Raw genomic sequence first — 22,282 nt, 5'->3', positions numbered from 1 at the left:
TGGAAATGTCCTTTCTCTGTGCTGTCCAATACAGTCGGCCACTAGTCACATATACCCATCAACTGAGCACTTGAAATGTGCTAGTGTGGGATTTCCCTGGCAGGCCAGTGGTCAGGACTCAGTGCTTTCATGGTTGTGGCCTGGGTTCAACCCCTGGTTTACTATCCTGCAAGCCACAGAGAACTGCAAGCAAATACACACAAACAAAACAAAACAAAAATCCGAAATGTAGCTAGTGAGATGGTGAAAATAAGGAATTTCTTTTTCTTTAAGATTACTCTTCATTATTTTGGCCTCACTGTGCAGCTTGAGGAATCTTAGTTCCCTGACAAGAAGGACCCTGGCAGTGACAGTGTCAAGTCCCAACCACCGGAATGCCAGGGAATTTCCAGGAATTTCTTAAATGTAACTAAGTTTAAGCAGTCAAATTTGACCAGTGACTACCACGCTGGATCAGCGGCATCAGCTCACATGGTAGCTTATTATGAATGTAGATTCTCCCTACTTAGACCTCACCCTAGGCCTACTGAAACAGTCTGCGTTTTCACACGGTTCCCAGGTGCTTTCTAAGCATATTAAAGTCAATAAAGCAAGGATCTATATATGGTTATCTCCTTCAACTTGTGAAAGATTTTGCTTCTTGTGTATCTTCCCTTTCTTGGCCCCCAACTACATCCTCTTTAACTTGCTCCTTCTCTTTATCTGATAGGTCCTTTAAGTTAGCATCCAATTTTACACCTGTTCCCAAAAGTAGCTTATTTCCACTGTTGGTACTCCTTCACCATGCATTCTTTCTTTTGAAAAATTCCAAACATATTCTTATCCATCTATGCCCTACATTCAACAATATTTTGCCACACTTGATCCATCTATCCCTTCCTTTCCTCCTTTCTCTTTCTCTTTTTTGCTACAGTGTTTTTCATTGGATGTCTCCCAGATTTCTATCTCTAGGTTTGGTTTCTACCATCAAAATTACAAATGCCTCTGGAATTTTTTAGTTGTTCCTAGAGTAGCATTGTATTTGGCTTGATCTAAACTGAAATCGTTTTGTCTTTTCAGCCAATATCCCTTCTTAAATTCTTTTTCTCTCATTCTTTCAACTATCTGGAATCAAACCCTAGCAGACATCTTCAACAACCTCCTCCATTGTTTAGCATTACCTATCTAGCCTGTCAAGAATCTTGATTTTCTTTTTTCTTTGAGAGCTCATATCTATCATTTCTCCATTCTCAGTTACTGCTGTAGTTCAGGTCTTCACGTACCTGGATTAGCCTCACTTGGAATGTGACTAACATCATACTTTCCTTTGTTCAAAATTTGCTATAGCTTCTCATCACTCGGCTTTCCTCCGAACTACTTTTAACTTTACCTTCCAGTAGTTTGCTGTGAAAATTAAATAAAATGCCTATCAAAGAACTCAGCAAAATAATACTGTTTTTTCCAAAGCTTTATAAACTCCTTGAGGGCAAGGACTAAATTGCATTCTTTTTCACGAAGGGACACTCCCCAAAGAGGGTATAACTAGAAGTACTTAAATAATGGTTTATTTAGTAAACTATACATACTTACCAGACTGGGAACCTATTTATGGGCCAGAGAAAGAGCTATAGGATGAAAATGTGCATTTGTGGAGTATACCGAAAGAATAAAAATGCAAAAGAGAAACCATACGTATACTGATGATTAAGTGAACAAAGAAATACTTGAATCAGAAAGATACATTTGATAGCAAAACTACTGAATTCATTTCAAAGATCTCAAGGATTTTAGGATATTGCTCTTGGAAAACAAGATGGAAGTAATTTTAGCAATGGTTTTACCCTGCCAGCTGTGCACACCAAATCACTGATACAGGTATGCCTTTGTAAAAATAATAAATTAGGTAAATTTCAACTCTGGAGACCTTCCCCAATTACCCATTGTGTTGTCCTCAGAAATAAGATTCAAGTAAATATCAAACAGATAGAATCATTAGAAATACTCTGTAATATTATAGTAATTTAATCAAACAGGTTAATAGTACCTTCTTCAAAATTAATATTTTTACACTGTCGTCCTGAGTCATCCACACGATGTTCTCTTAAAAGAAAAACATAAATATTGTATCCATGAAAGGCTTAGTATAATAGATGAATGGTTTAAATTTATTATTAGCTTTCTATTTTTTCACATTCTGATAGTTTCTTTTACTGCCTTCTGAGTAATGAAATTATTATGATATAACCAATAAAATTAAAATGATATGTTACAACTATTACTGTATTACTTTATCATATAAAATGGAAAAAATAATTAATCTAAGAGCACACATGAGCTACCTTAATCAGTATTTGAAGTTTTCCAATGGTTTTCAACATGAGTTATAAACATCTGTGGACTCTTGGATAAAACACTCCAAAGTAATATATAGTAACAAAACTTCTGTAGTTTTATAAAATTTCTTCTGATATATAAAAGATAAGAAATACATATTATGAGGAATTTTTGTATCTAAGGTTGATACTAATCATTAATCTACTTAAAATGTTGCTTTCATGCTATTACCTTACTTAGAAACCTATAATTAGTAAATCAAGACCAAACTTTGAATCTTCAAAGAATTTATAATCTGTTCTTACTCATCATCCACTATTTTAGTTAAGAGTACCACATGCATTTGCTTATTAAAAAATATAAGTACAAGAGACATCAAAAACCAAATAAAGACATCACAGAAATAATTCTTCAATAGTGATAATGCTTATTTATTTTCACAATTTACAAGAGTAGTTTTATCATTTCTATCTAATTACCTTAATATAGTAAGGATCAGAATAATATTTAAAATTCCCAGGAAGGCGCCCAGTAAAACGGGTGCTGTGTACATGTTTATCTGCAGCTTAATGACATCCCACGTCACGCCCTTTTCTCCAATGAGTGCAAAACAAGTCTGAAAAACTTATTAAAACAAAATATGTATATGTGAATTATTACATGGGAGGTACAGGATAAAACAAATATGAAAAACATTTACCACAAAATTGGAAATACTGTATGGAATCTCAACACGGATTTCAAGAAGCAAGAAAATTGGTTCTTGGGGGGGAAGAGACAAAAAATTTACTTTTTCTGTACAAAACACAGATATAACAGTACAAAAAATATATGTGATACAGATGTGTGATATTATAATTTCATTGGATGGAATAATTAGGAGAAAAAAGTCTAAAAAGCCTCCTTTGGGAGACAATGATGTAAAAAATGGGTGAGAAGCACTGATGTACAGACATTCACAAAGGATTACTCCTCACATAACATGTATCTTCTTTTTTAAAAAAAAGATCTCTGTGATGGACAGGGAAGCCTGGAGTGGTGCAGTCCAAGGGGTTGCAAAGAGTAGGGCACGACTGAGCTACTGAACTGACTGAGAATATTTAAGTTATACAATTTATTCCATAAAAAATTATTAAACTTTAACCAATCTCCTTATAAGAAAATGCCACATTTTAACTTAATATTATTAAATATTACCGTGGATAAAGTATTTAAACTATATATTTAATATCATTTTCGACTTGGATCTGTGGCAAAAATTGGATTGGAAAAGTATCTAATCTCCCGATTTAGATTCTGCATCTGGTTCTGCCATTACTTTACACATAGCCTTAGAATGAAAATTAAGTAAAATATTGCACCTAAAGCACTTGGAACAATATCTAGCACATAGTAAGCAGTCAATGGGCTTCCCTGATGGCTCAGTAGTAAAGAATCTGTCTGCTAATGTCTAAAGAGTCGGACATGACTGAGCAACTGAACTGAACTAAACTGAATGTCCAAAAGAATCGGACATGACTTAGCAACTAAACAGCAACAACCACAAGCAGTGAATAAATGTTTGTACTTAGTGGTGTGGTTATTACTGGAAAAGTCGTCTCATCTTTTTAGGCTTACAGCTGCTCATCTTTAATACAAAATTTTTTACTGAATAATCTTTAAAATGCTTTTTAGATGGTCAAAATATTTACTGAGAGCCTGAGCCTATATACTAGGTACTATGCTAGACACTGAGGGGAAATGGCAAATTTAAAAAGACCCAGACTACGCCCTCTTGTATTTTATAATATATTTTAAAATAAGATCTCTTCTTATATTTTATTCCAGAACACCAAACTGAAATATTAGATTTTGGTGAATGATGAATTAGATTCTCTATTGTTAAAGAGAAGAAATGATGGAAACCAGAGCGGCCTGGGGTGATGATGAAGTAAACTGAGTTACATTCAAATTTATGCCATTTATAACTGCAATATTAAAAGCATGGGCAAATTATATGTCTTTTCAATGTTGTTATAGGCATAAAAATTAATTTCTCTACTCATTTAGCAGAAAATTAACTGGTCTTACAGAAATATTAAATTTTATTAACATACTTTTATATTCAGCTAAAGTATGAATGCTTGGAAAGAACAGACTAGTAAATTTTCTTTAAAGGTAAGGACAAAAGGCAAAAGGGTAAAGAACTTGCTATAACTTTCCTCAAATCCTTCAGTTAAAAGAACTCTGTTTCTCATAAACAGGGAAAAAAAAAAAAAGGAAACTCTTGCTGAGATACCAAGCTAAATGATAACCTGACAAAACATACACTTTGGATTCAAAGAGTTAGGACTGAATTTCACGCCTCCCATTTATCCAGAGTGACCCTGGATAATTTACATATATTCTCTATGCCTTGGTGTTCTAATCTGTACAATGGGGACTAATAACACTTAATCTAGTGGAACATGAGTTAACACATATAAAGAGCTTAGCCTCACAGCTGGATTAAAAAATATCATTTCCCTTCCTTTTCCATCTGCTATGGGGTTTTATGGGCTTCCCTGGCAGCTCAGATGGTCAAGAATCTGCCTACAACCTGGGTTTGATCCCTGGCTCGGGAAGATCCCCTAGAGAAGGGAATGGCTATCCACTCCAGCATTCTTGCCTGGAGAATCCCATGGAGAGAGGACCCTGGTGGGCTACAGTCCATGGGGTTGCAAAGAGTCGGACACAACTGAGTGACTAACACACACACACACAGGGGTTTTATTCTTGGATTTCACCTAACATTTGAACTTCAAAAGTTTACCCAATTCAAATCTAAGTAATGACAACTGAAGAACACCTACCTGGACCTAGAATAAAGCCTAATGCTTGACATGCACTTGTGTTTGCCATGGAACTTGTTCTTTCCTGAAGAGAGGTAGCACCAGCAATATATGACCTAATAACAGCTACATTTCCTAAGAAAAGACACAACAATCCAAAAGAAAGTAAAGTAAAAATAAAGAAAATATTTTATAGTTTATAAAATTCAATTTAATTTGGCTCTATACGGAAGAAATATTAATCTGCAGCATAGTCACTGCTTCTTCTTTATGATTATACAAAGCATTTAGAGTCAATAAATCCATCAGTTAATAGAAACCATTACTTTTACTAATATGAAAAAACGATTAAAGATTTGAATGAATTAAAAAAAAAAACAGCATTACAGGAAACTTAAAATTTTTTTCATCATTAAATACTGAGAAAGAATTGAGTGAGTGGAGTACTACTAATTGCTACACACTCGGCATACTTATACTATGACATAAGAAACAGAAAAAGAAATCCTAACAATTTAACTCAAAAAAACTTGTTGAGCACTTATGTTGAAGAGACACTGCTAGGGGCTACAGAGTATTTTTAAGAGTGGTCATTTGTCTCTAGTTACACCAAGTTTACTATCTAGTTGGTGATAAAGGATGAAAACAGTACAAAAAGGTACATAAGCAAATGCCAGAGACATGTTAAAGGGAAAGATCTGTTAAGGTGTAGGGTAGCCTAAGAAAGCTTCATGGAAGATGCAGAACTTGAACTGAATCTTGAAGGATGAAGAACCATGGAACAGAAAAGAGAAAATATAAGTAACGGCAACATCATTAGAAAAGGCAAAATGATAGCAAAGATATTTGCAATGAGACATCTGTATGATAAATGAGGTATAGGAGACTGAAAAGAGGTGACCCTAGATGAGAAAAGGCCATGAATGTGAGGATGAATGTAAGTTCAAAACAATCAAAAATATATATGCATACATATTACCTGCCCCAAATCCTACCAATCCACGAGCAGCCAACATGTAGTATTTATTATGAGAAGCTGGAACGTGGACATACGCATAGAGGCAGTTGGCTGCCACCGAAATAAAAATAGAAACAATAAGAGGTTCTTTTCTTGGTCTGTAATTAGACCACAAACCAAATATAGGTGAAGCTACCATCTGGCCAAGGCTATATGAAGCAATAACCCAGCCCAAAAAACTTGCATCAGCAGTCTGATCAATCTGTAGAAAAAAGAAATATGCTTTAAGAATTGTTAACCAAGAAAAGTAAAGTTAAAAAGCTGCATACATTTTTTCTGACCATTTAACATTTCTTATTAAAACAAATAAAATCAATAATTCTAACGCATAAGTCTTATAACACTACTACTTATAATAAGGAATTCAAGCTTCTGACATTAACTATATTAACAATTCAGTACACAAGGAAAAGTGCTTAAGAAGCTTCATTTTTTAGAATAACTATAAAAATTCTACATCATAAAAAAACTTGTTAAAAAAATATTCACATTATATACCTAACAATAGCATCATAAAATTTATATGCCATTCTTTAATTCTTATAAATACAATTATTTACCCTTATGCAACTCAATAAGCTACAGTTTATTAGCTTTTTTATTATTATTTGTTGGGACTAACTGCACACAATAATCAAATTCCAAATAAAATTTATCTCATTAAACCTACTACTAATTCTTCCTTTCAGCATCGACAATCCAGAGTTCTACCAAAGAGGATTTATATATCATGAATGTTGAGGGAAGAACTAAATGATTAAAACTCAGAAAATACTTTCAGAAAACAGAGAATTCTAGCTTACAAAGGGACTATGGAATAAATCAGAAGATTGTTTTTATATACAGTAGATTATATAATAATTTAGAAAAGTAAGAACCATTATGTATTGGGACATAAGGTTAAACCTATGCAGGTTAAATGGTAGAATAATTTAACAAGAAAAACCATGGGCTTTTTTTTCCAAAGGTATTTTTAAATAGCTGAAAATGACTATATTTAGGTATATTTTTTGTTTGTACAGATGAGAAATAAGAGTGAACAAGTATAACAACTTCATGTCCTACATGTAACAATTTAAAAAGCAATGAAAACTAAACTTTAATATTAGATGTCCAGTAATTTGAAAGCAAAGGATAAAAGTGTCTTCTCGGGATATTAATTGATCATAGTCAAGTGTCCATTGCATGGACAGAAGTGAACTGATTCTTGAAGGTGCCTGTAACACTTTGAACAGTATCTGCTATTTTAGTTGGATACTATTTACAATGACTGGGAAACTGCAATCTGTTAGAATTCTGCTAGAATTGTAACAGGAAAGTAAAATGGTTTGGAAGATACAGGTTCTATACTACAACAGAAAGTTCAATTTAGTAACTGAACTGTTAGCTGTGCTCCTGTGTGCTTCTCCCTCATTGTAATAACAGCATCCTGTTTCCGGCCCTCTGGCCACCTCTAATGATCCCCCTCATATTGTTTTCAGGATAAAACCTAAACTCTTTCTTAAGAAAAACTAGCTCACTAGCTGGCCACTGTCTCTCCTCTCCAACCTCATCTCTCTGCATGCTTCCTCCCCAGCTACTAACTTCCAGCCACACAGAACTTTTTAAAGTTTCCAAAATGAGTCAAGCTCTTTGCTTCCAGGCTTTTGCACAGGTTTCTCTACTGCACCTTCCATCAGGAATGCCTTTCTAACCTCCTACTTCCTGGCCCTGATCATTCCTTCAGGTGGTCAATTTCTGGAGGGCCTTCCCAATTCAATTCTGATATAACTGATTTTGGAAAATCTTCCAGGATCTCTTTGGTCTAGATTAGCAACATCTCCTAACCCCCATGTCTGTCTGTCTGTGTATGTCTATCACCCCTCCTGCTCACTCCTTCTCTCTCTCTCTCTGCCTGCCTCTCTCCCCATCTCTAGTTCTCTCTGCCCTGTGCATGAGCACACAAAGGCATGCACGCACACACACTTTTTATCTGTAAACTTGTTTGATTTTGCACACTTCAGCGAAAGTCAGATCTGTTAGCTTCCCTTTAAAACAAAAGACAAAGCATATATTGAATTTCAAAATATTCTTTTCTAAACATGTTAATAATAATGACAAAGTTCTAGAAATCTTAAAGCTTTGCCATGGGAGCTGAGATGTGTTCCAAGCCTTCTCAACTATTTGCTGGGCTGCGCTGTGTGTGCTTAGTTGTGTCGGACTCTTTGCGACCCCATTGACTGTAGCACACCGGGCTCCTCTGTCCATGGAATTGTCCAGAAGAATACTGGAGTGGGTTACTATTTCCTACAGGGGATCTTCCCGACTCAGGGAGCAAACCTGCACCTCTTATGTCTCCTGCATTCGCGGGTGGATTCTTTACCACTATGCCACCTAGAAGCCCCCTCAATTATTTACTTATAGATTATTGCTTATTCATCCAATTACAGCTATTAAGGCCTTCACTGTGACAAAACCTGTGTGAGGCAATACGAATACAAATTGAGTAAACAGTTCCCTGCCACCAAGCAGATTCCAAATCAAGTTCTACTCATCTGATTTAGAAAAATCCTGCATTTTTGACCGAGGGGAAAAAACCAGCATGCTTAACTCTTTTTCTGTCAAATAAGGATAACTTCACAGAGCTGTTATGAGAATTATTCAAGGCAATACATGTAGAGTACTTAGAGCCATATCTGCATATAGTATGCACTAAATGAATGTCACCTATGCAATAAAAACATTAATATTTCTTAGCATTTTATTTTTACTGATGTCAGCTTTATTATTATATTTTATTGTAATTCATGCATGGGTACCCCCACTATGTTCCTGGACCTATAGATAACCCATTATCCCAATTCAAAATCTAGGTTTAAGAATATGATTCTTCCTGGAAATTAAGCACAACTCTGGGCAACACTGGAGAAGGCAATAGCACCCCCACTCCAGTACTCTTGCCTGGAAAATCCCATGGACAGAGGAGCTTGGTAGGCTGCAGTCCATGGGGTCGCTGAGTCGGACACGACTGAGTGTCTTCACTTTCACTTTTCACTCTCATGCATTGGAGAAGGAAATGGCAACCCACTCCAGTGTTCTTGCCTGGAGAATCCCAGGGACGGGGGAGCCTGGTGGGCTGCCGTCTATGGGCTCGCACAGAGTCGGACACGACTGAAGCGACTTAGCAGCAGCAGTAGCAGCTGGGCAATACAGCCTAAGGAACCACCCAGCTGATAGCGGTCTATCAACCATGGCCAGAAGCACAAGTCAGAGATTCACAGTAGTAGCAAATTTCTTTCAGACAGATAATTTACTGTTTGGGTTTTCTGGGTTTTTTTCTGGCAGGGGGGAGAGGGGTGGCCCAGCTTTTTAGCTTTCTCAGAGATGACTTTTAAGCTAAGCAATATGTGGTAACATATTATCATAAGAGAGATAGTAACCTCAAATTAATAATGAAAATTTTGATAAACAATAAGAAATTGCTATATAGCACAGGGAACTATATTCAATAGTTTGTAATAATCTATAATTAAAAAATATATATGTAGATATGTATGTCTGTGTGTGTAACTGAATTACTTTACTGAACATCTGAAACACTATAAATCAACTACACTTCAATAAATAAAATTAGAAAGAGAAAGAATGAAAAATTTTAAGGCAGTAGGTAACATAGTACTGTAGAGTCAGATTTTGGTTTCAGATAGGCTTGATTCTGCCATTTTCTAGCTGTGATCTTGGGCAAGCTACATAACTTCTCTGAGTTTCTTTATCTGTTAAACAGGAGTGATAATAACCACCTCACAGAGTTGTTAAGAAAATCAAAAGATAATTTACATGTTTGTGCCTGGCACACAGTAAGTTATTAATAATTGTAATTATTATAATAATATTAATACTATTATGAAATAACTTGACAAAATTATTTCACAAGATTTTGGGTGAAAATGTTATATTTGTATTGCTAAAGAACTAGTGATATATTCATGTGACCTCAATAATTTTTCTTTTGAAGAGATTTCAAGTATTTGCTGAAAGCAGTGAATTTCAAAATTCAATGTATTATGCTGAGTAGACCTAATTGTGCAAATACCTTTTTTTTTGAAAATTTTGAGGTTAGACACAGAGACCACTGAAATCAAGAGTTTTGATATATGGAAATATATATTTTAGCACAGAAGATGTTGCTTCAGAATTGTGACATATACTACTCTAATAACTCTGTCGGTATGGAAAGAGTTTTTAAGTTCATGAGTAATGATTTCATGTAAAATAAAGCTTTAATTAGTTTAAATTAATTTTCAAAATGACAATGACACTGGGGCACTAAATCACTAAAAAGTAAAATTAGTATTTTCTTCCTATATTTCTTTTAAAGATAGCGTAAGAAGTAGAATTTTAAGTTAATAAAATCTAAAATGAATATAAGATGTCAATAAATTCCTTATATGTGTTTTTGCATGCTCAGTCACATCCGACTCTTTTCGACCCCATGTACTGTAGCCCGCCAGACTCCTTCCTGTCTATGGGATTTTCCCAGCAAGAATACTGGAGTAGGTTGCCATTTCCTCCTCTAGGGGATCTTCTCAACCCAGGGATCAAACCCATGTCTCCTGCATTGCAGGTGCATTCTTTACCACTGAATAAGTATAATTTCTAAACCTTAAACATTCATCAATTATGTTTAGTATTTTTGTTGAAGCCATCCGGCCATTCTAACAACCTAGTAGAGAAGTTTGGTACATTCTCTGTAACACACAGTTACAACACTCAATGGTAAGTGTTAATGATAAAGGGATATCGAAGTACAAGGGAAAACCTTCTAATCCAAAGTGAGGTGAGGGACAGTAAGAAAAGGCTTTTCAGAAGGGACATTGGAGCAAAGGCCTGAAAATAGTGGAGAAGAAGGGAGGAGGGGAATGGCAGAAGAAAGGAGAGATGCAGGAGAAAAAATCATTCCAAAAAAAAAAAAAAGGAGGAAAATGTGCAAAGATCTGAAGCATCTTAGGCTCATCTAAGTACGTGTATCTAATAAATTTTGCAAGTGAGCATGCAAAAAAAACAGGCATAAAAAATTTATTGACATCTTATATTTCATTTTGGATTTTTTAGTACAGTATAATTTTTAAACTCTAAACAGTCATCAAATATATCTAGTATTTTTGTTGAAGCCCTCCAGCCACTCTAACAACCTACCAGGGAAGTTAGGTAAACTCTCTGTAACACACAGTTACAACACTCAATGATAAGTGTTAACGGGAAAGGGACATAGAAGCACGTAGGAAAACGTTCTAACCGAAAACGTTCTAACCCAAAGCGAGGTGAGGGACAGTAGTTTTTATGATTATTAACTTAAAATGTTATTTTCTTATGCTATTTTTAAAGGAAATATAGAAGGAAAATACTAATTTTACTTTTAGTGATTTAGTACCACATTTTCATTGCCATTTTGAAAATTAACTATAACTGATTAAAACATTATTTTACATGAAATCAATACTCATGAAACTAAAACTTATTATAGATATAATGTGGGCGAAGGCTCAGGATTTAGGCTGAAACACACATACACATTGCTGGAGAAAACCAAAATACAAGGAGCAAGTTGATAAAGAACAATACACAAAATAATTTAAGAATAAAGAGTTAGGGTAATGGCATGGAAGCTAAAAGAAGGTTTCAAGAAGCAGAGAAAGGACAACAATGTCAAGCACTACCCAAATGTCACCTCAAGTAAGGACTGAAAAGTATCTAGTATTTATTTGGTGAGTAAGTCTTTGAAGAACTCATCAAGAGCAGTTTCAGGGTAGCAGAGGAGTTAATCACATTGTAGCAAGTTAAGGAGTGAACAGGAATTAGGAAATAAAGAATTCCTTCAGAAACCTTGACTGAAATATTATTATAGATTCATTATGCTTCCAACTTAAATACTGATTTTTTTAAATAAATTCATTACTGGAATTTTAAGATAAAACTGACAGTTACATGTCAAATATATTTTTGTAACAGGTAGACTTGACAGGACTTGATGATCAATTGATGTCAGGGTACCCACCAAATTTTCATCTTCTTTTCACTCTCTCCTTCCCATCTAGGACTCGCGTTAGGCATTACTGACAGTAACCACAGCATCAAAATATGTATATTGTCAATTCATTCCACAATGTCACCTGACAACCCAAATTAATTCTATCGGAAAGTATGAAATGTGTACATTTTAGGAATTCAGACTATGTCTAACCTAGTTTCCTTTTTATCAGGGAAGGGGTATGAAGAGGATGGGAAAATGGCTAATAAGGACGTGACCATATATCTAAGGGCTTCCCAGGTGGCTCAGGGGTAAAGAATCTGCCTGCAATTCAGGAGATGCAGGTGACAGGATTCAATCCCTGGGTCAGAAAGATCTCCCAGAGGAGGGCATGGCAACCCACTCCAGTATTATTGCCTGGAGAATCCCAAGGACAGAGGAGCCTGGTTGGCTATAGTTCATGGGGTTGCAAAAAGAGTTGGACATGACTGAAGTGACTGAACACAAGCACACACATACCATATATCTGTGTTTGCCTAGGACTGCTGGATATAATCCTATATTCTGCTATAATACTCTTCTCACTTCAAAAGTGTCTGGTTTGCACAGTAAAGCATATGGTCACCTTACTTATAACCCTCTTTAGAGGAATTATGCTCATGTTATTCTAGTAAAGATTAAATCAGAATACTACAGAAACCCCCTAGATAACTACATAACAGTTACTACTACAGCTACTTAAGAGAAGAATGAAGTGTACAAACCTTTTGGAGATATGGCCATATTGACATTATCACAATAGAAAATCCTGTGAAGAGGCGAATTCTGTTATTTACAATTTCATCACTACAGATACAATTTTTTGAACATGAATTTTAAAACTTCATTCTGAATTTACAAATTTATTACCACAAATGTTTAACTTATCAAGCAATGGGATTTTATTTATCAGAAGAAAAATAAATACTTAAGACTTGAAAATATATATATAATTATAGTCCCTCACTATAATTATCATAATAAAAGCAGAGGACCTATATTTCTCCTTATTCACATGTCTTTATTGTAGCTGAAAATTACTGAAAGCTTTGCTAAGCGTTTACAGCAAAAATAAATGGAGGAAAGGCCACTCCGTTATAGAGGAATGCTAAATTTGTAATATTTTATTTGAGAGAAATAATTGACTGTAGGGAGGACTAAGAAGGAAAATGACCTTTACAGGGGACAGTGGCTAAAAAGAACCAGGATTCCTCAAGATGGGCATACCGTAACAGAAAATTGTCTCTGCTAGCTTTTATTGCTTGATAACTGCGATGATTATCATTGGACTTCCCAGATGGTGCTACTGGTAAAGAATCTGCCTGTCAATGCAGGAGACATAAGAGACCCGGGTTTGATCCCTGTGTCAGGAAGATCCCCTGGAGGAGGGCATGGAAACCCACTCCAGTATTCTTGCCTGGAGAAGTCCATGGACAGAGGAGCCTGAAGGGCTACAATCCATGGGGTGGCAAAGAGTCGGACATGACTGAAAAGACTTAACACACACACAGCTGTAATGATTAACTCCAATACTATTTGTCAATTTTAAATATTAGGCATATCCAATCAAAATCATATCAAAGCTATTTTTTAAAAAGTTGTATTAAGATAGAATTCACATAGAATTCACCCATTTAAAGTGTATGATTCAATGAATTTTAGTATTCCAAATATATGCAACCATCACTGTAGTCAATTTTGGAATACCACAGTCATTTCAAAAAGAAACCCTGGACCCTTAGTTATCCTCTGTTACCCTCCATCCTCTCCCCTACAGCCATAAGCAACCCAGAAATCTACTTTCTGTCTCTATAGGTTTTCCTTTCCTGGATTTTCATATGAACAGAATCATACAGTATGTGTTTTTCTTGTCTGGCTTCTTTCTTTGATAATACTTTCAAGGTTCATCAATGTTGTAGCAGTGTCAATACTTCGTTCCTTTTTTAAAAGCCTGGTTTATTTTTTATTATTAATTGGAGGATAATTTCTTTACAATATTGCACTGGTTTCTGCCATATATCACTATGAATCAGCCATAGATATACATACGTCTCGTTCCTTGTGAACCTCCCTCCCACCTCCCATCTCATTCCCACCCCTCTAGGTTGTCACAGAGCACCAGATTTGAGAAAAGTCTGACTTAAAAAATAATTTAATTATTAGTTTCATTTTAGTGTATTTTGAATTAACACAATGACTTCGATGAAAACAGGGTTGAAAGAGTCAACAAATATTTGAAAACAAGACTACTATTGCACAATCAAGAAACTTGTAAACAGGTAAAATGTTTAACCAATTAAACCAATTAAAATCTGAAGTTAAATTTTTTTTTGCTGTTCAATTTGAAATTATTACTTATGTTTTAGATAATTGAGTACTAAAAAATTAGAAGTGTTTTAAATGAAAAACAATTGTTGCAGAGCTTGCTACCTAAACAACATTCATTTGCACCCCCACTTCCTGATAGAATCCTGGTTGTATTCAAGTATTTATCCTCGTTCACAAAGTCACATACTTTGGAGGACACTGTGTCCACCCCAAATTCCAGAAGGTCAATCCTTAGGTCCCAACATTCTAGCTGATGATGGGTTTAGAAGTTAACAGGTAACCCTGTTCTGATCATTGCGAAACGAGGGGAGGTCTACTTTGGGACCTCCAGGAAAGAACTCCTCATCTCTTTGGAGGTTTAAAAAATAAGCCCCTTTCAGTCAGTAAAAATTTCTGTGAAAGGACTGACACCTGGAAGTGCTGCTGCATCCTTGCCATAGCCTAAGGATGAAGGCCATACACAGAAGAGAGCGAAACCAAAATACTTATTCAGAAGCAGAGCCAGGGAGGGTCACCTGGAGTTGTTCCCCTGTGGACATCTTATAAGAAAACATCACTGTTCAAGACAATTTTTTGTTTGTTTGCTTTTCTTAAGGATTTTATTGACAGAAAAAATAAAGAAAAAATTACCAATATAAATTAAAGTGATCAGTTTTGATGTCCTACATTTACTGGTCATCATTGTCAGGTTGTTAACATATTTGTTCAAACCGATTTGAATCAACATTTTTTTTCCTGATATTTGTAGAGATCATAATAATATACAATCCAATAAAATATTAAAAATATCCTTTATTTTGTACTTTTCTTTAGTTTTAGCTTTATATAAAATCTGTTTTTATTCAATGTTGAATCATAAGGAAGATTGGCAAGTGACAGAAAACAAGAGAACGACCCAGGATTAATAGAAAGAATATGGAAAAAAATTTAGTCAAATGACCACTAAATCCATCTCAGGAAGAAAGCAGTTGCAAAATTAGTGCCTATTGACTTAGAGGATCCAAGCTTGGAAAAAAAAAATTAATCCCCTAAAACATTCCTTTAAAAACTATCACAGTATTAAGAAATACTATATATATAGTATTTGAGAAAAAATATGTATATTCCTTAGCATTCGAACACAATTACAGTTCTTAATTTTTTTTCCTGATAAAGATTAACTTTTTAGTAAATATATTTTCAAAAATAATGTTAATAGGTTAAAATGCATCAAGCTTTATAAATTAAGATTTTTGCACTTCACTCAGGCTTCCATTGTGGCTCAGCCAGTAAAGAATCCACCTGCAATGTAGAAGACCTGGGTTCGTTCCCTGGATTGGGAAGATCCCCTGGAGAAGAGAAAGGCTACCCACTCCAGTATTCTGGTCTGGAGAATTCCATGGACTGTATAGTGCATGGGGTCGCAGAGCTGGACATGACTGAGCACTTTACTATTTGTATGTATCAATATAAAAGTTAAATGAGGTTCACAGGCAACAAAAGAAAAAGATAGATTTGCTGAACTACACCAAAATTTAAAACTTTTGTGAACAAAGGGCACAATCATCAGAGTGAAAGAAAAAAAAGTCCTGGAATGGTAGAAAATATTTGCAAATATATTCAGAATATACAAAGAACTCTGCTGCTGCTGCTGCTGCTAAGTTGCTTCAGTCATGTCCGATTCTGTGCGACCCCATAGATGGCAGCCCACCAGGCTCCGCTCAAAAACAAAACAACAAAAACATTATTTTTTTTTTAAATGGGGAAAGGACTTAAACGACATTTCTTCAAAGATCATATATAGATGGCCAATACGCACGTGAAAAGATGCCCAGTGTAAATAATCATCAAGGAAATGCAAATCAAAATCACAATGAGCTACCATCTCATGCCCATTAGAATGACTTGTTGCTATTTAGTTGTTAAGTTGTGCAGATTCTTTTGCGACTGCATGGACTGTAGCCCAGCAGGCTCCTCTGTCCACTGGATTTCCCAGGCAAGAATACTGGAGTGGGTTGCCGTTTCCTTTCCCAGGGGATCCTCCCTATCCAAAGATTGAACCTGAGTCTCCTACATTGGCAGGTGGGTTCTTTACCATTGAGCCACCTGGGAAGCCCCATTAGAATGACTACTATTAAATAAACATAAGAGTTGGTGAAGATGCAGAAAAATTTGGACCATGACTGTCAATGGTAATGTAAAATGCAGCAGCAGCTATGGGAAAAAGTATAGCAGTTCCTCAAAAAATTAAAAATAGAATTATCATATGATATAGCAATTTCACTTCTTATATACCCAAAAAAACTGAAAGCAGGATGTTAATGAGATATTTGCACATTCATGTTCACAGCAGCTATTTCTAAGAAACAAGACATTGAATTAACTCAAATGTTCATCAACAAATAAATGGATAAACAAGATGTGGTGTACACTGAAGGGGATCAAAACATGTTATTTCAAAATATGCTGCTTTGGCATATTGATTATTTTGAGCTGAAGGTAACTAACAGGAGACACAGTAGGGCTCTCTGCCCTCCCTATTTCTGCCCAAAAATAGGGCATAAATTTCCCCTGAGAAATGTACTCTTCCAGTACCAGGAAGAAGAAAACATTCTTATCACTGGAGATGAAGCACAGGTGCTGAGATAAGCCTGTTACAAACAAACCTTACAAAACCACCTGCATCCTCCATTAGCGTCGCCCATGTATTTCCAAGTCACTTTCCCACAGTTACCATCCCCAGAAGCCCAACCCCTTTCCTTTGTCTAGTCAGTTCTCCACAATCACAGCCCTTTATTAAAATAGTAAGTATATAACATCATGAATGTTTCTTTGGGGTTTTCACTTCTTTTCTATGAAGCCCCCTGTGAAACATAAAAAATATTAACATCAACTAAATTTTTATGATCTTCTCCTGTTGACCTGCCTTTTGTCAGTTTAATTCACAGGCCCCAGCTGTAAATACTAAGAAAATAGAGGAAAAATTATCCCTCTCTACAATTTACACAACAGACTATTAGCCTTAAAAAAGAAGGAAATACTGGCACATGCTATAACACGAATGAAACTTAAGGACGTAATACTAAATGAAATAAATCAAGTCACAAAATAAAAAATACTGTATGATTCCATTATGTGAATATCTAGAGTAGTCAAATTCATAGAAACAGAAAGCAAAATGATGATTAACAGGGGTTGGTGAGGAAGGGGAAATGAGTCATTGTTTAATTGGTATAGAGTTTCCGTTTTTACAAGACACAAATGTTACTACCATTTGTGGAGACTGGTTACTACCATCTAGATACATTTAACATTCTGAACTTAGAAATGGTTAAGATGGTGCATTTGATGTTATATGGATTTTACCACAATAAAAATTTTTTTTTAATTAAATGACATTCAAATATGTCAAATATGTCAAATTTTACCTAAATTTTTTAAATTACTTATAATTTAATACTTACCTACACTGCTAAGAAACATAGTAAGATATAGAATCCTAATAGATCTCCATCGGCTCTTATAATGCTCCTCAGTTTCTATAATATCCCATTCTCTAAGTGTAAAGAAGAAAAAAAGTAGTATCAAGTTAGCTCATTATATGCAAATCTTTCTGTGGCACAATTTTATTTTCTCTCTCCTAAAGTCATTAAAATTATATGACAGAGGTCTAATTCACCAATAATGGTTTCTACTGTATTAATTCATCTATAAATAAGTATTATATCTTTTAATTTCCATGGATTGTATTTATGCATCATTGTGCATAGAAACTAGGGAGACATGAGGTAGCTGAACAGGCAAAATATTTTGTGAACCAATTATTTTGCTATTGTTGGCATGCTACAAAACTTATAAACAAAAGTATTGAAATTTGCTAAACTGACAAAATGAATAAAGTATATAAAAATAAATAAAATAAACTAGTTACTTCAATCTCCTACAGGTAGGACAAATAACTAGTAACTATTAAAAGATAATAACAGGGGTTTCCTGGTGGCTCAGTGGTAAAGAATTCAGCTGCCAATGTAGGAGATATGGTTTCATTCCCTGGTTCCAGAAGATCCCACATTCTGTGGCGCAACTAAGCCCATGCTCCCTCCAGAGCTCGGGAGCGACAACCCTTGAGCCCAGGTGCCCCAACTACTGAAGCCTGCATACTCTACAGCCGGTAGAAGAGAAGTCACTAAAATGAGAAGCCGGTGCAGGGCAATTAGAGAGTAGATCTCACTTGCTGCAACTAGAGAAAAGCTCAAGCAGCAACAATGACCTAGTACAGCCAAAAACAAATTTTTAATTAAAAAAAAAAAAGATAATAACTGTCACCATGATGACATGCTCTACTTGATGACATCAAATTAACTTTGCTGTAGTAAACTACTTTGGCTGGATACTTGAAGCAAAATTAATATAAGTGACACCAAGAAGGTTTGATGTGACTTAAGACATTCCTAGCCCTGAGACTTCCTGAAACACTTGCCTTTGCTCCAACATGAGTTACCAGACAAGTTCTGTTAGTGGACCAAAGAGAGACCAAGCCCCTCCAGGCTGGGCTAAGTTTTCATATAAGCCTGTGACCTGGATTAAGGGTACGTATATTAATCATATAGACTACCTTTGTCAGGTGATACATTAGTGTGTGTACTCCTTACATTTTCACATATACATACAAAAAGAGCAAATTTACCTTAATATGAGCATTATGTTTTCAAAGAATTAAGACAAACATAACAGAAAACGACTTTTTACATTCCATATATCAGCAAAATATACACCATTCAATCCTCACACGGAATTCTGGCTTATATTTAAAGTACTGGGTTACTACTATAATTTTAATGAACTCATTTTTATTTTCTGAAGAACAAAAATCTAATTGATAACCATAAAGAAAAGTATCACTAAAATAAGCCTAAACATTTTCAAATAATCAATTTTATCAGATCCTATCTAAGTCATAGAAAGAACCAAGAGAAGAAAACTATTTGATTCTGAAAAAAATGTAATAAAATTTTTTGAGTAACTTTGACTTGGAAAGTCAGTCAAAAGTCTTTCTCTTTAAATGACAGCTATCAAATATTAAAGGGAGGATAGAAAATCACTATTACTCTCCATATAACAATGGATAAAAGCAGAGAGCATCAGCGAATCCAAAAATAACTGGTTGGAAGGTCACATGGCCTCCAAGTATCACTTGTCAGGTGACTTACTAGTCAGAAAATGGAAAATGAGCCTTTATAATTGAGAGATATACCAGTAACCCTCTTAACCAAGTAGTCAAGCTTGGCATTCCCAACAGTGGGATAGCCTGGCATCCACTGCCCCCTGACATACTGGGATGTTCTCAACATAAGCCATGGGATGTTCTTGCCAGAAATGTTTGACCAGGATCTACTCAGAAATAGTCCACAAATCCAGAATGTGAGATGTTCCAAAGAAAACAGAAAACTAACCTAGACTTGCCAGAGGACTCAACGTTGGGAAGAACAGAAACAGAAAGTCAGGGGACAGTTTTAGGATGGTAGAGTCTAAAAAGACCTAAAGGATCAAAGTTTGAACACTACTTAGATATGATTTAAAAAATAATAGCTATAAAGTATATTTTTGGAACAAGTGGAAAAATATAAGTACAGTGTATATATTTTGAATTAATAGTGTATTTTAGCTGTGGTAACAGTGATAAACTGCCATGTAAAAGAATGAATATGTTTTGGGGAGATGTAGGCTGAAGAATACAATATTTCGGATAAAGTGACATAATGTTTGCAACCTACTTTGAGTTTGGCAAGAGGTGTGTGTGTGTGTGTGTGTGTGTGTAGAAAGAGAGATTTGAACAGTGTGGAAAAGGCTAACAGTGACAGGGTAATTTGATGTTTATTATACTGTATTGTCCATTTTTCTGAATTTAAAATGTTTCAAAACAAATATTTTACTTTTCCTTCTTTTCAATTCAAAAAATAAAACTTTGGTGAAGAAATGGATCTTTTTTCCTTGTTGGAAATAGTAGGAATATAGGAGAATATAACTGTCCTTCAATCAAGTTATCATTTTTACTACATTTTCTTAACCTTGATGATTCAACCAACCCTGTCACATGACTGAGAGTAATTTCCCAAAGGCTTCGTTCTTGTATCATTAATGGAAAAGAAAATATTCTGCACTGCCAAGGTGACTTAACATTTTGGTTCCTTTCTATTATCATTGCTGTATTCTGGTATTAGTTCTCCACTTGAGACTCTCCTTCAAGTAAAATTGCAGTGCTAAGGGTTTTACCATGTCTAATATTTTCATTTCAAACTATACCTCAAACAGCAGCATGCTTATCAAAGTTGTGACTTAAACAATGAGGAATATACAACGTATTGGAGTAAATGGATAACCAAACTTAGCTAGATAAAATTCAACAGGAATAAGTAAAAGGTACCATATTTAGGCTCAATAGATCAAGATCTAACAGAAGGATTCTTGGGTAAGCAGCCATACTTTACTTGCCAAAAAAAAGACTGGATTTCCTGAGGGAAAAAATAAAATCGTACCTTTACCAGAGAGCATCTGTTAACTCCTGAAGAGCAAAAAAGAACCCATACTGACAGAGGATAAGAGAAAGGAGTCTGTGGTCACTGGTAGAATAGTGTAATGATGTAAAGTTAGAGAAATTAAAAGACAGAAATAAACTGAGAGTGTTTCATAAAGGATCTTCTATACAACCATGAGTGCTAGTAATATCTGTTTTACAGAGATTAGGCTGAAGTTGCAAAGAAAAATTTTAAGCACCTGTAAGACTTTAGGATATTCAACTACTGTCTATATAAGCCAATCTGTCCTACCACCTGTTTCTGTGTGGTCTGTGACCTAAGAATAGTTTTTACAGATGAATACTTGTGATTAATTCCGTGACAGAAAACATTAACTCTGAACTCCAATTAAACAAAATGCCACCCTCACAAGAATTCTATTCGTCTCACTATTAGACCTGTATTATAAAAAATTGTACTTTTACTGTTAAATTTTAAATTTCATTACTGCAAAAATTTTATGGAAGCTTACTTTCTTACTTGTATACATTATACAAGTAATGTATAAGTATTATATACATACTTAGATGTATTATATACATCTAAGTATGTATATAATAACTTTGATTTTGCCTCCTGGCCTGCAAAGCCTAAAATATTTACCATACAGGCCTTTACAAGAAAAGTTTACCAACCCCTGTGCTCTTAAACTCTATGGATAGGGTCAGTGGGGATCACTAAGGACTCACCACATCAGTAAATCAGAATCAGCCTTCTTAGTGATGAACGGTTGGTGGTGAAATAGATTCATGTTTTTGCAATTTATTCAAAGAGAACAGGGCTTACTAATGAGTGTTACATCTGTTCCTTTTACTAGGGAAACTATGTTTTTAAAGACAGTAAACTTACTGAATTATTTTCAAAATACTCCCTTTTTATTCATAAAAATGCTAAATCTAAATTCAGATGGATAGAACATCTGAGTTTAAATGGAACCTAATGAGCATCAGACTGGTTGAAAATAGGGAAAAGAGTACGTCAAGGCTGTATATTGTCACCCTGCTTATTTAACTTACATGCAGAATACATCTTGTGAAATGCCAGGCTGGATGAAACACAAGCTGGAATCAAGATTGCCAGGAGAAATATCAATAACCTCAGATATGAGGATGACACCACCCTTATGGCAGAAAGTGAAGAGGAACTAAAGAGTCTCTTGATGAAGGTTAAAGAGGAGAGTGAAAAAGCTGGCTTACAATTCAACATTCAAAAA

General features: G+C 35.1%; 1 protein-coding gene across 3 annotated transcripts in view; it reads right to left on the bottom strand.

The window, feature by feature from the left end:
* MFSD8 (major facilitator superfamily domain containing 8) overlaps positions 1-22,282 on the bottom strand; it is a 37,853-nt gene that overhangs the window by 13,127 nt on the left and 2,444 nt on the right. For 2 of the 3 annotated variants that reach the window (XM_010860250.1, XM_010860251.1), the window contains exons 2-7: positions 17,959-18,050; positions 12,913-12,956; positions 6,103-6,343; positions 5,145-5,258; positions 2,793-2,937; positions 2,024-2,079 (exon numbers count right to left, since the gene is read on the bottom strand). In XM_010860250.1, the coding sequence (XP_010858552.1) occupies positions 2,024-2,079; positions 2,793-2,937; positions 5,145-5,258; positions 6,103-6,343; positions 12,913-12,956; positions 17,959-18,050 (692 nt within the window). Of the gene's footprint in view, positions 1-2,023; positions 2,080-2,792; positions 2,938-5,144; positions 5,259-6,102; positions 6,344-12,912; positions 12,957-17,958; positions 18,051-22,282 lie in introns of those variants that run through there. The other variant, XM_010860252.1, reaches the window with a different exon arrangement.

This window comes from Bison bison, unplaced genomic scaffold (assembly GCF_000754665.1).
Source record: "Bison bison bison isolate TAMUID 2011002044 unplaced genomic scaffold, Bison_UMD1.0 scf7180017864465, whole genome shotgun sequence".
Lineage (NCBI taxonomy): Eukaryota > Metazoa > Chordata > Mammalia > Artiodactyla > Bovidae > Bison > Bison bison.
The sequence above is the reverse complement of the archived record's forward strand: the minus strand, read 5'-3'. Positions and strand labels throughout refer to the sequence as shown.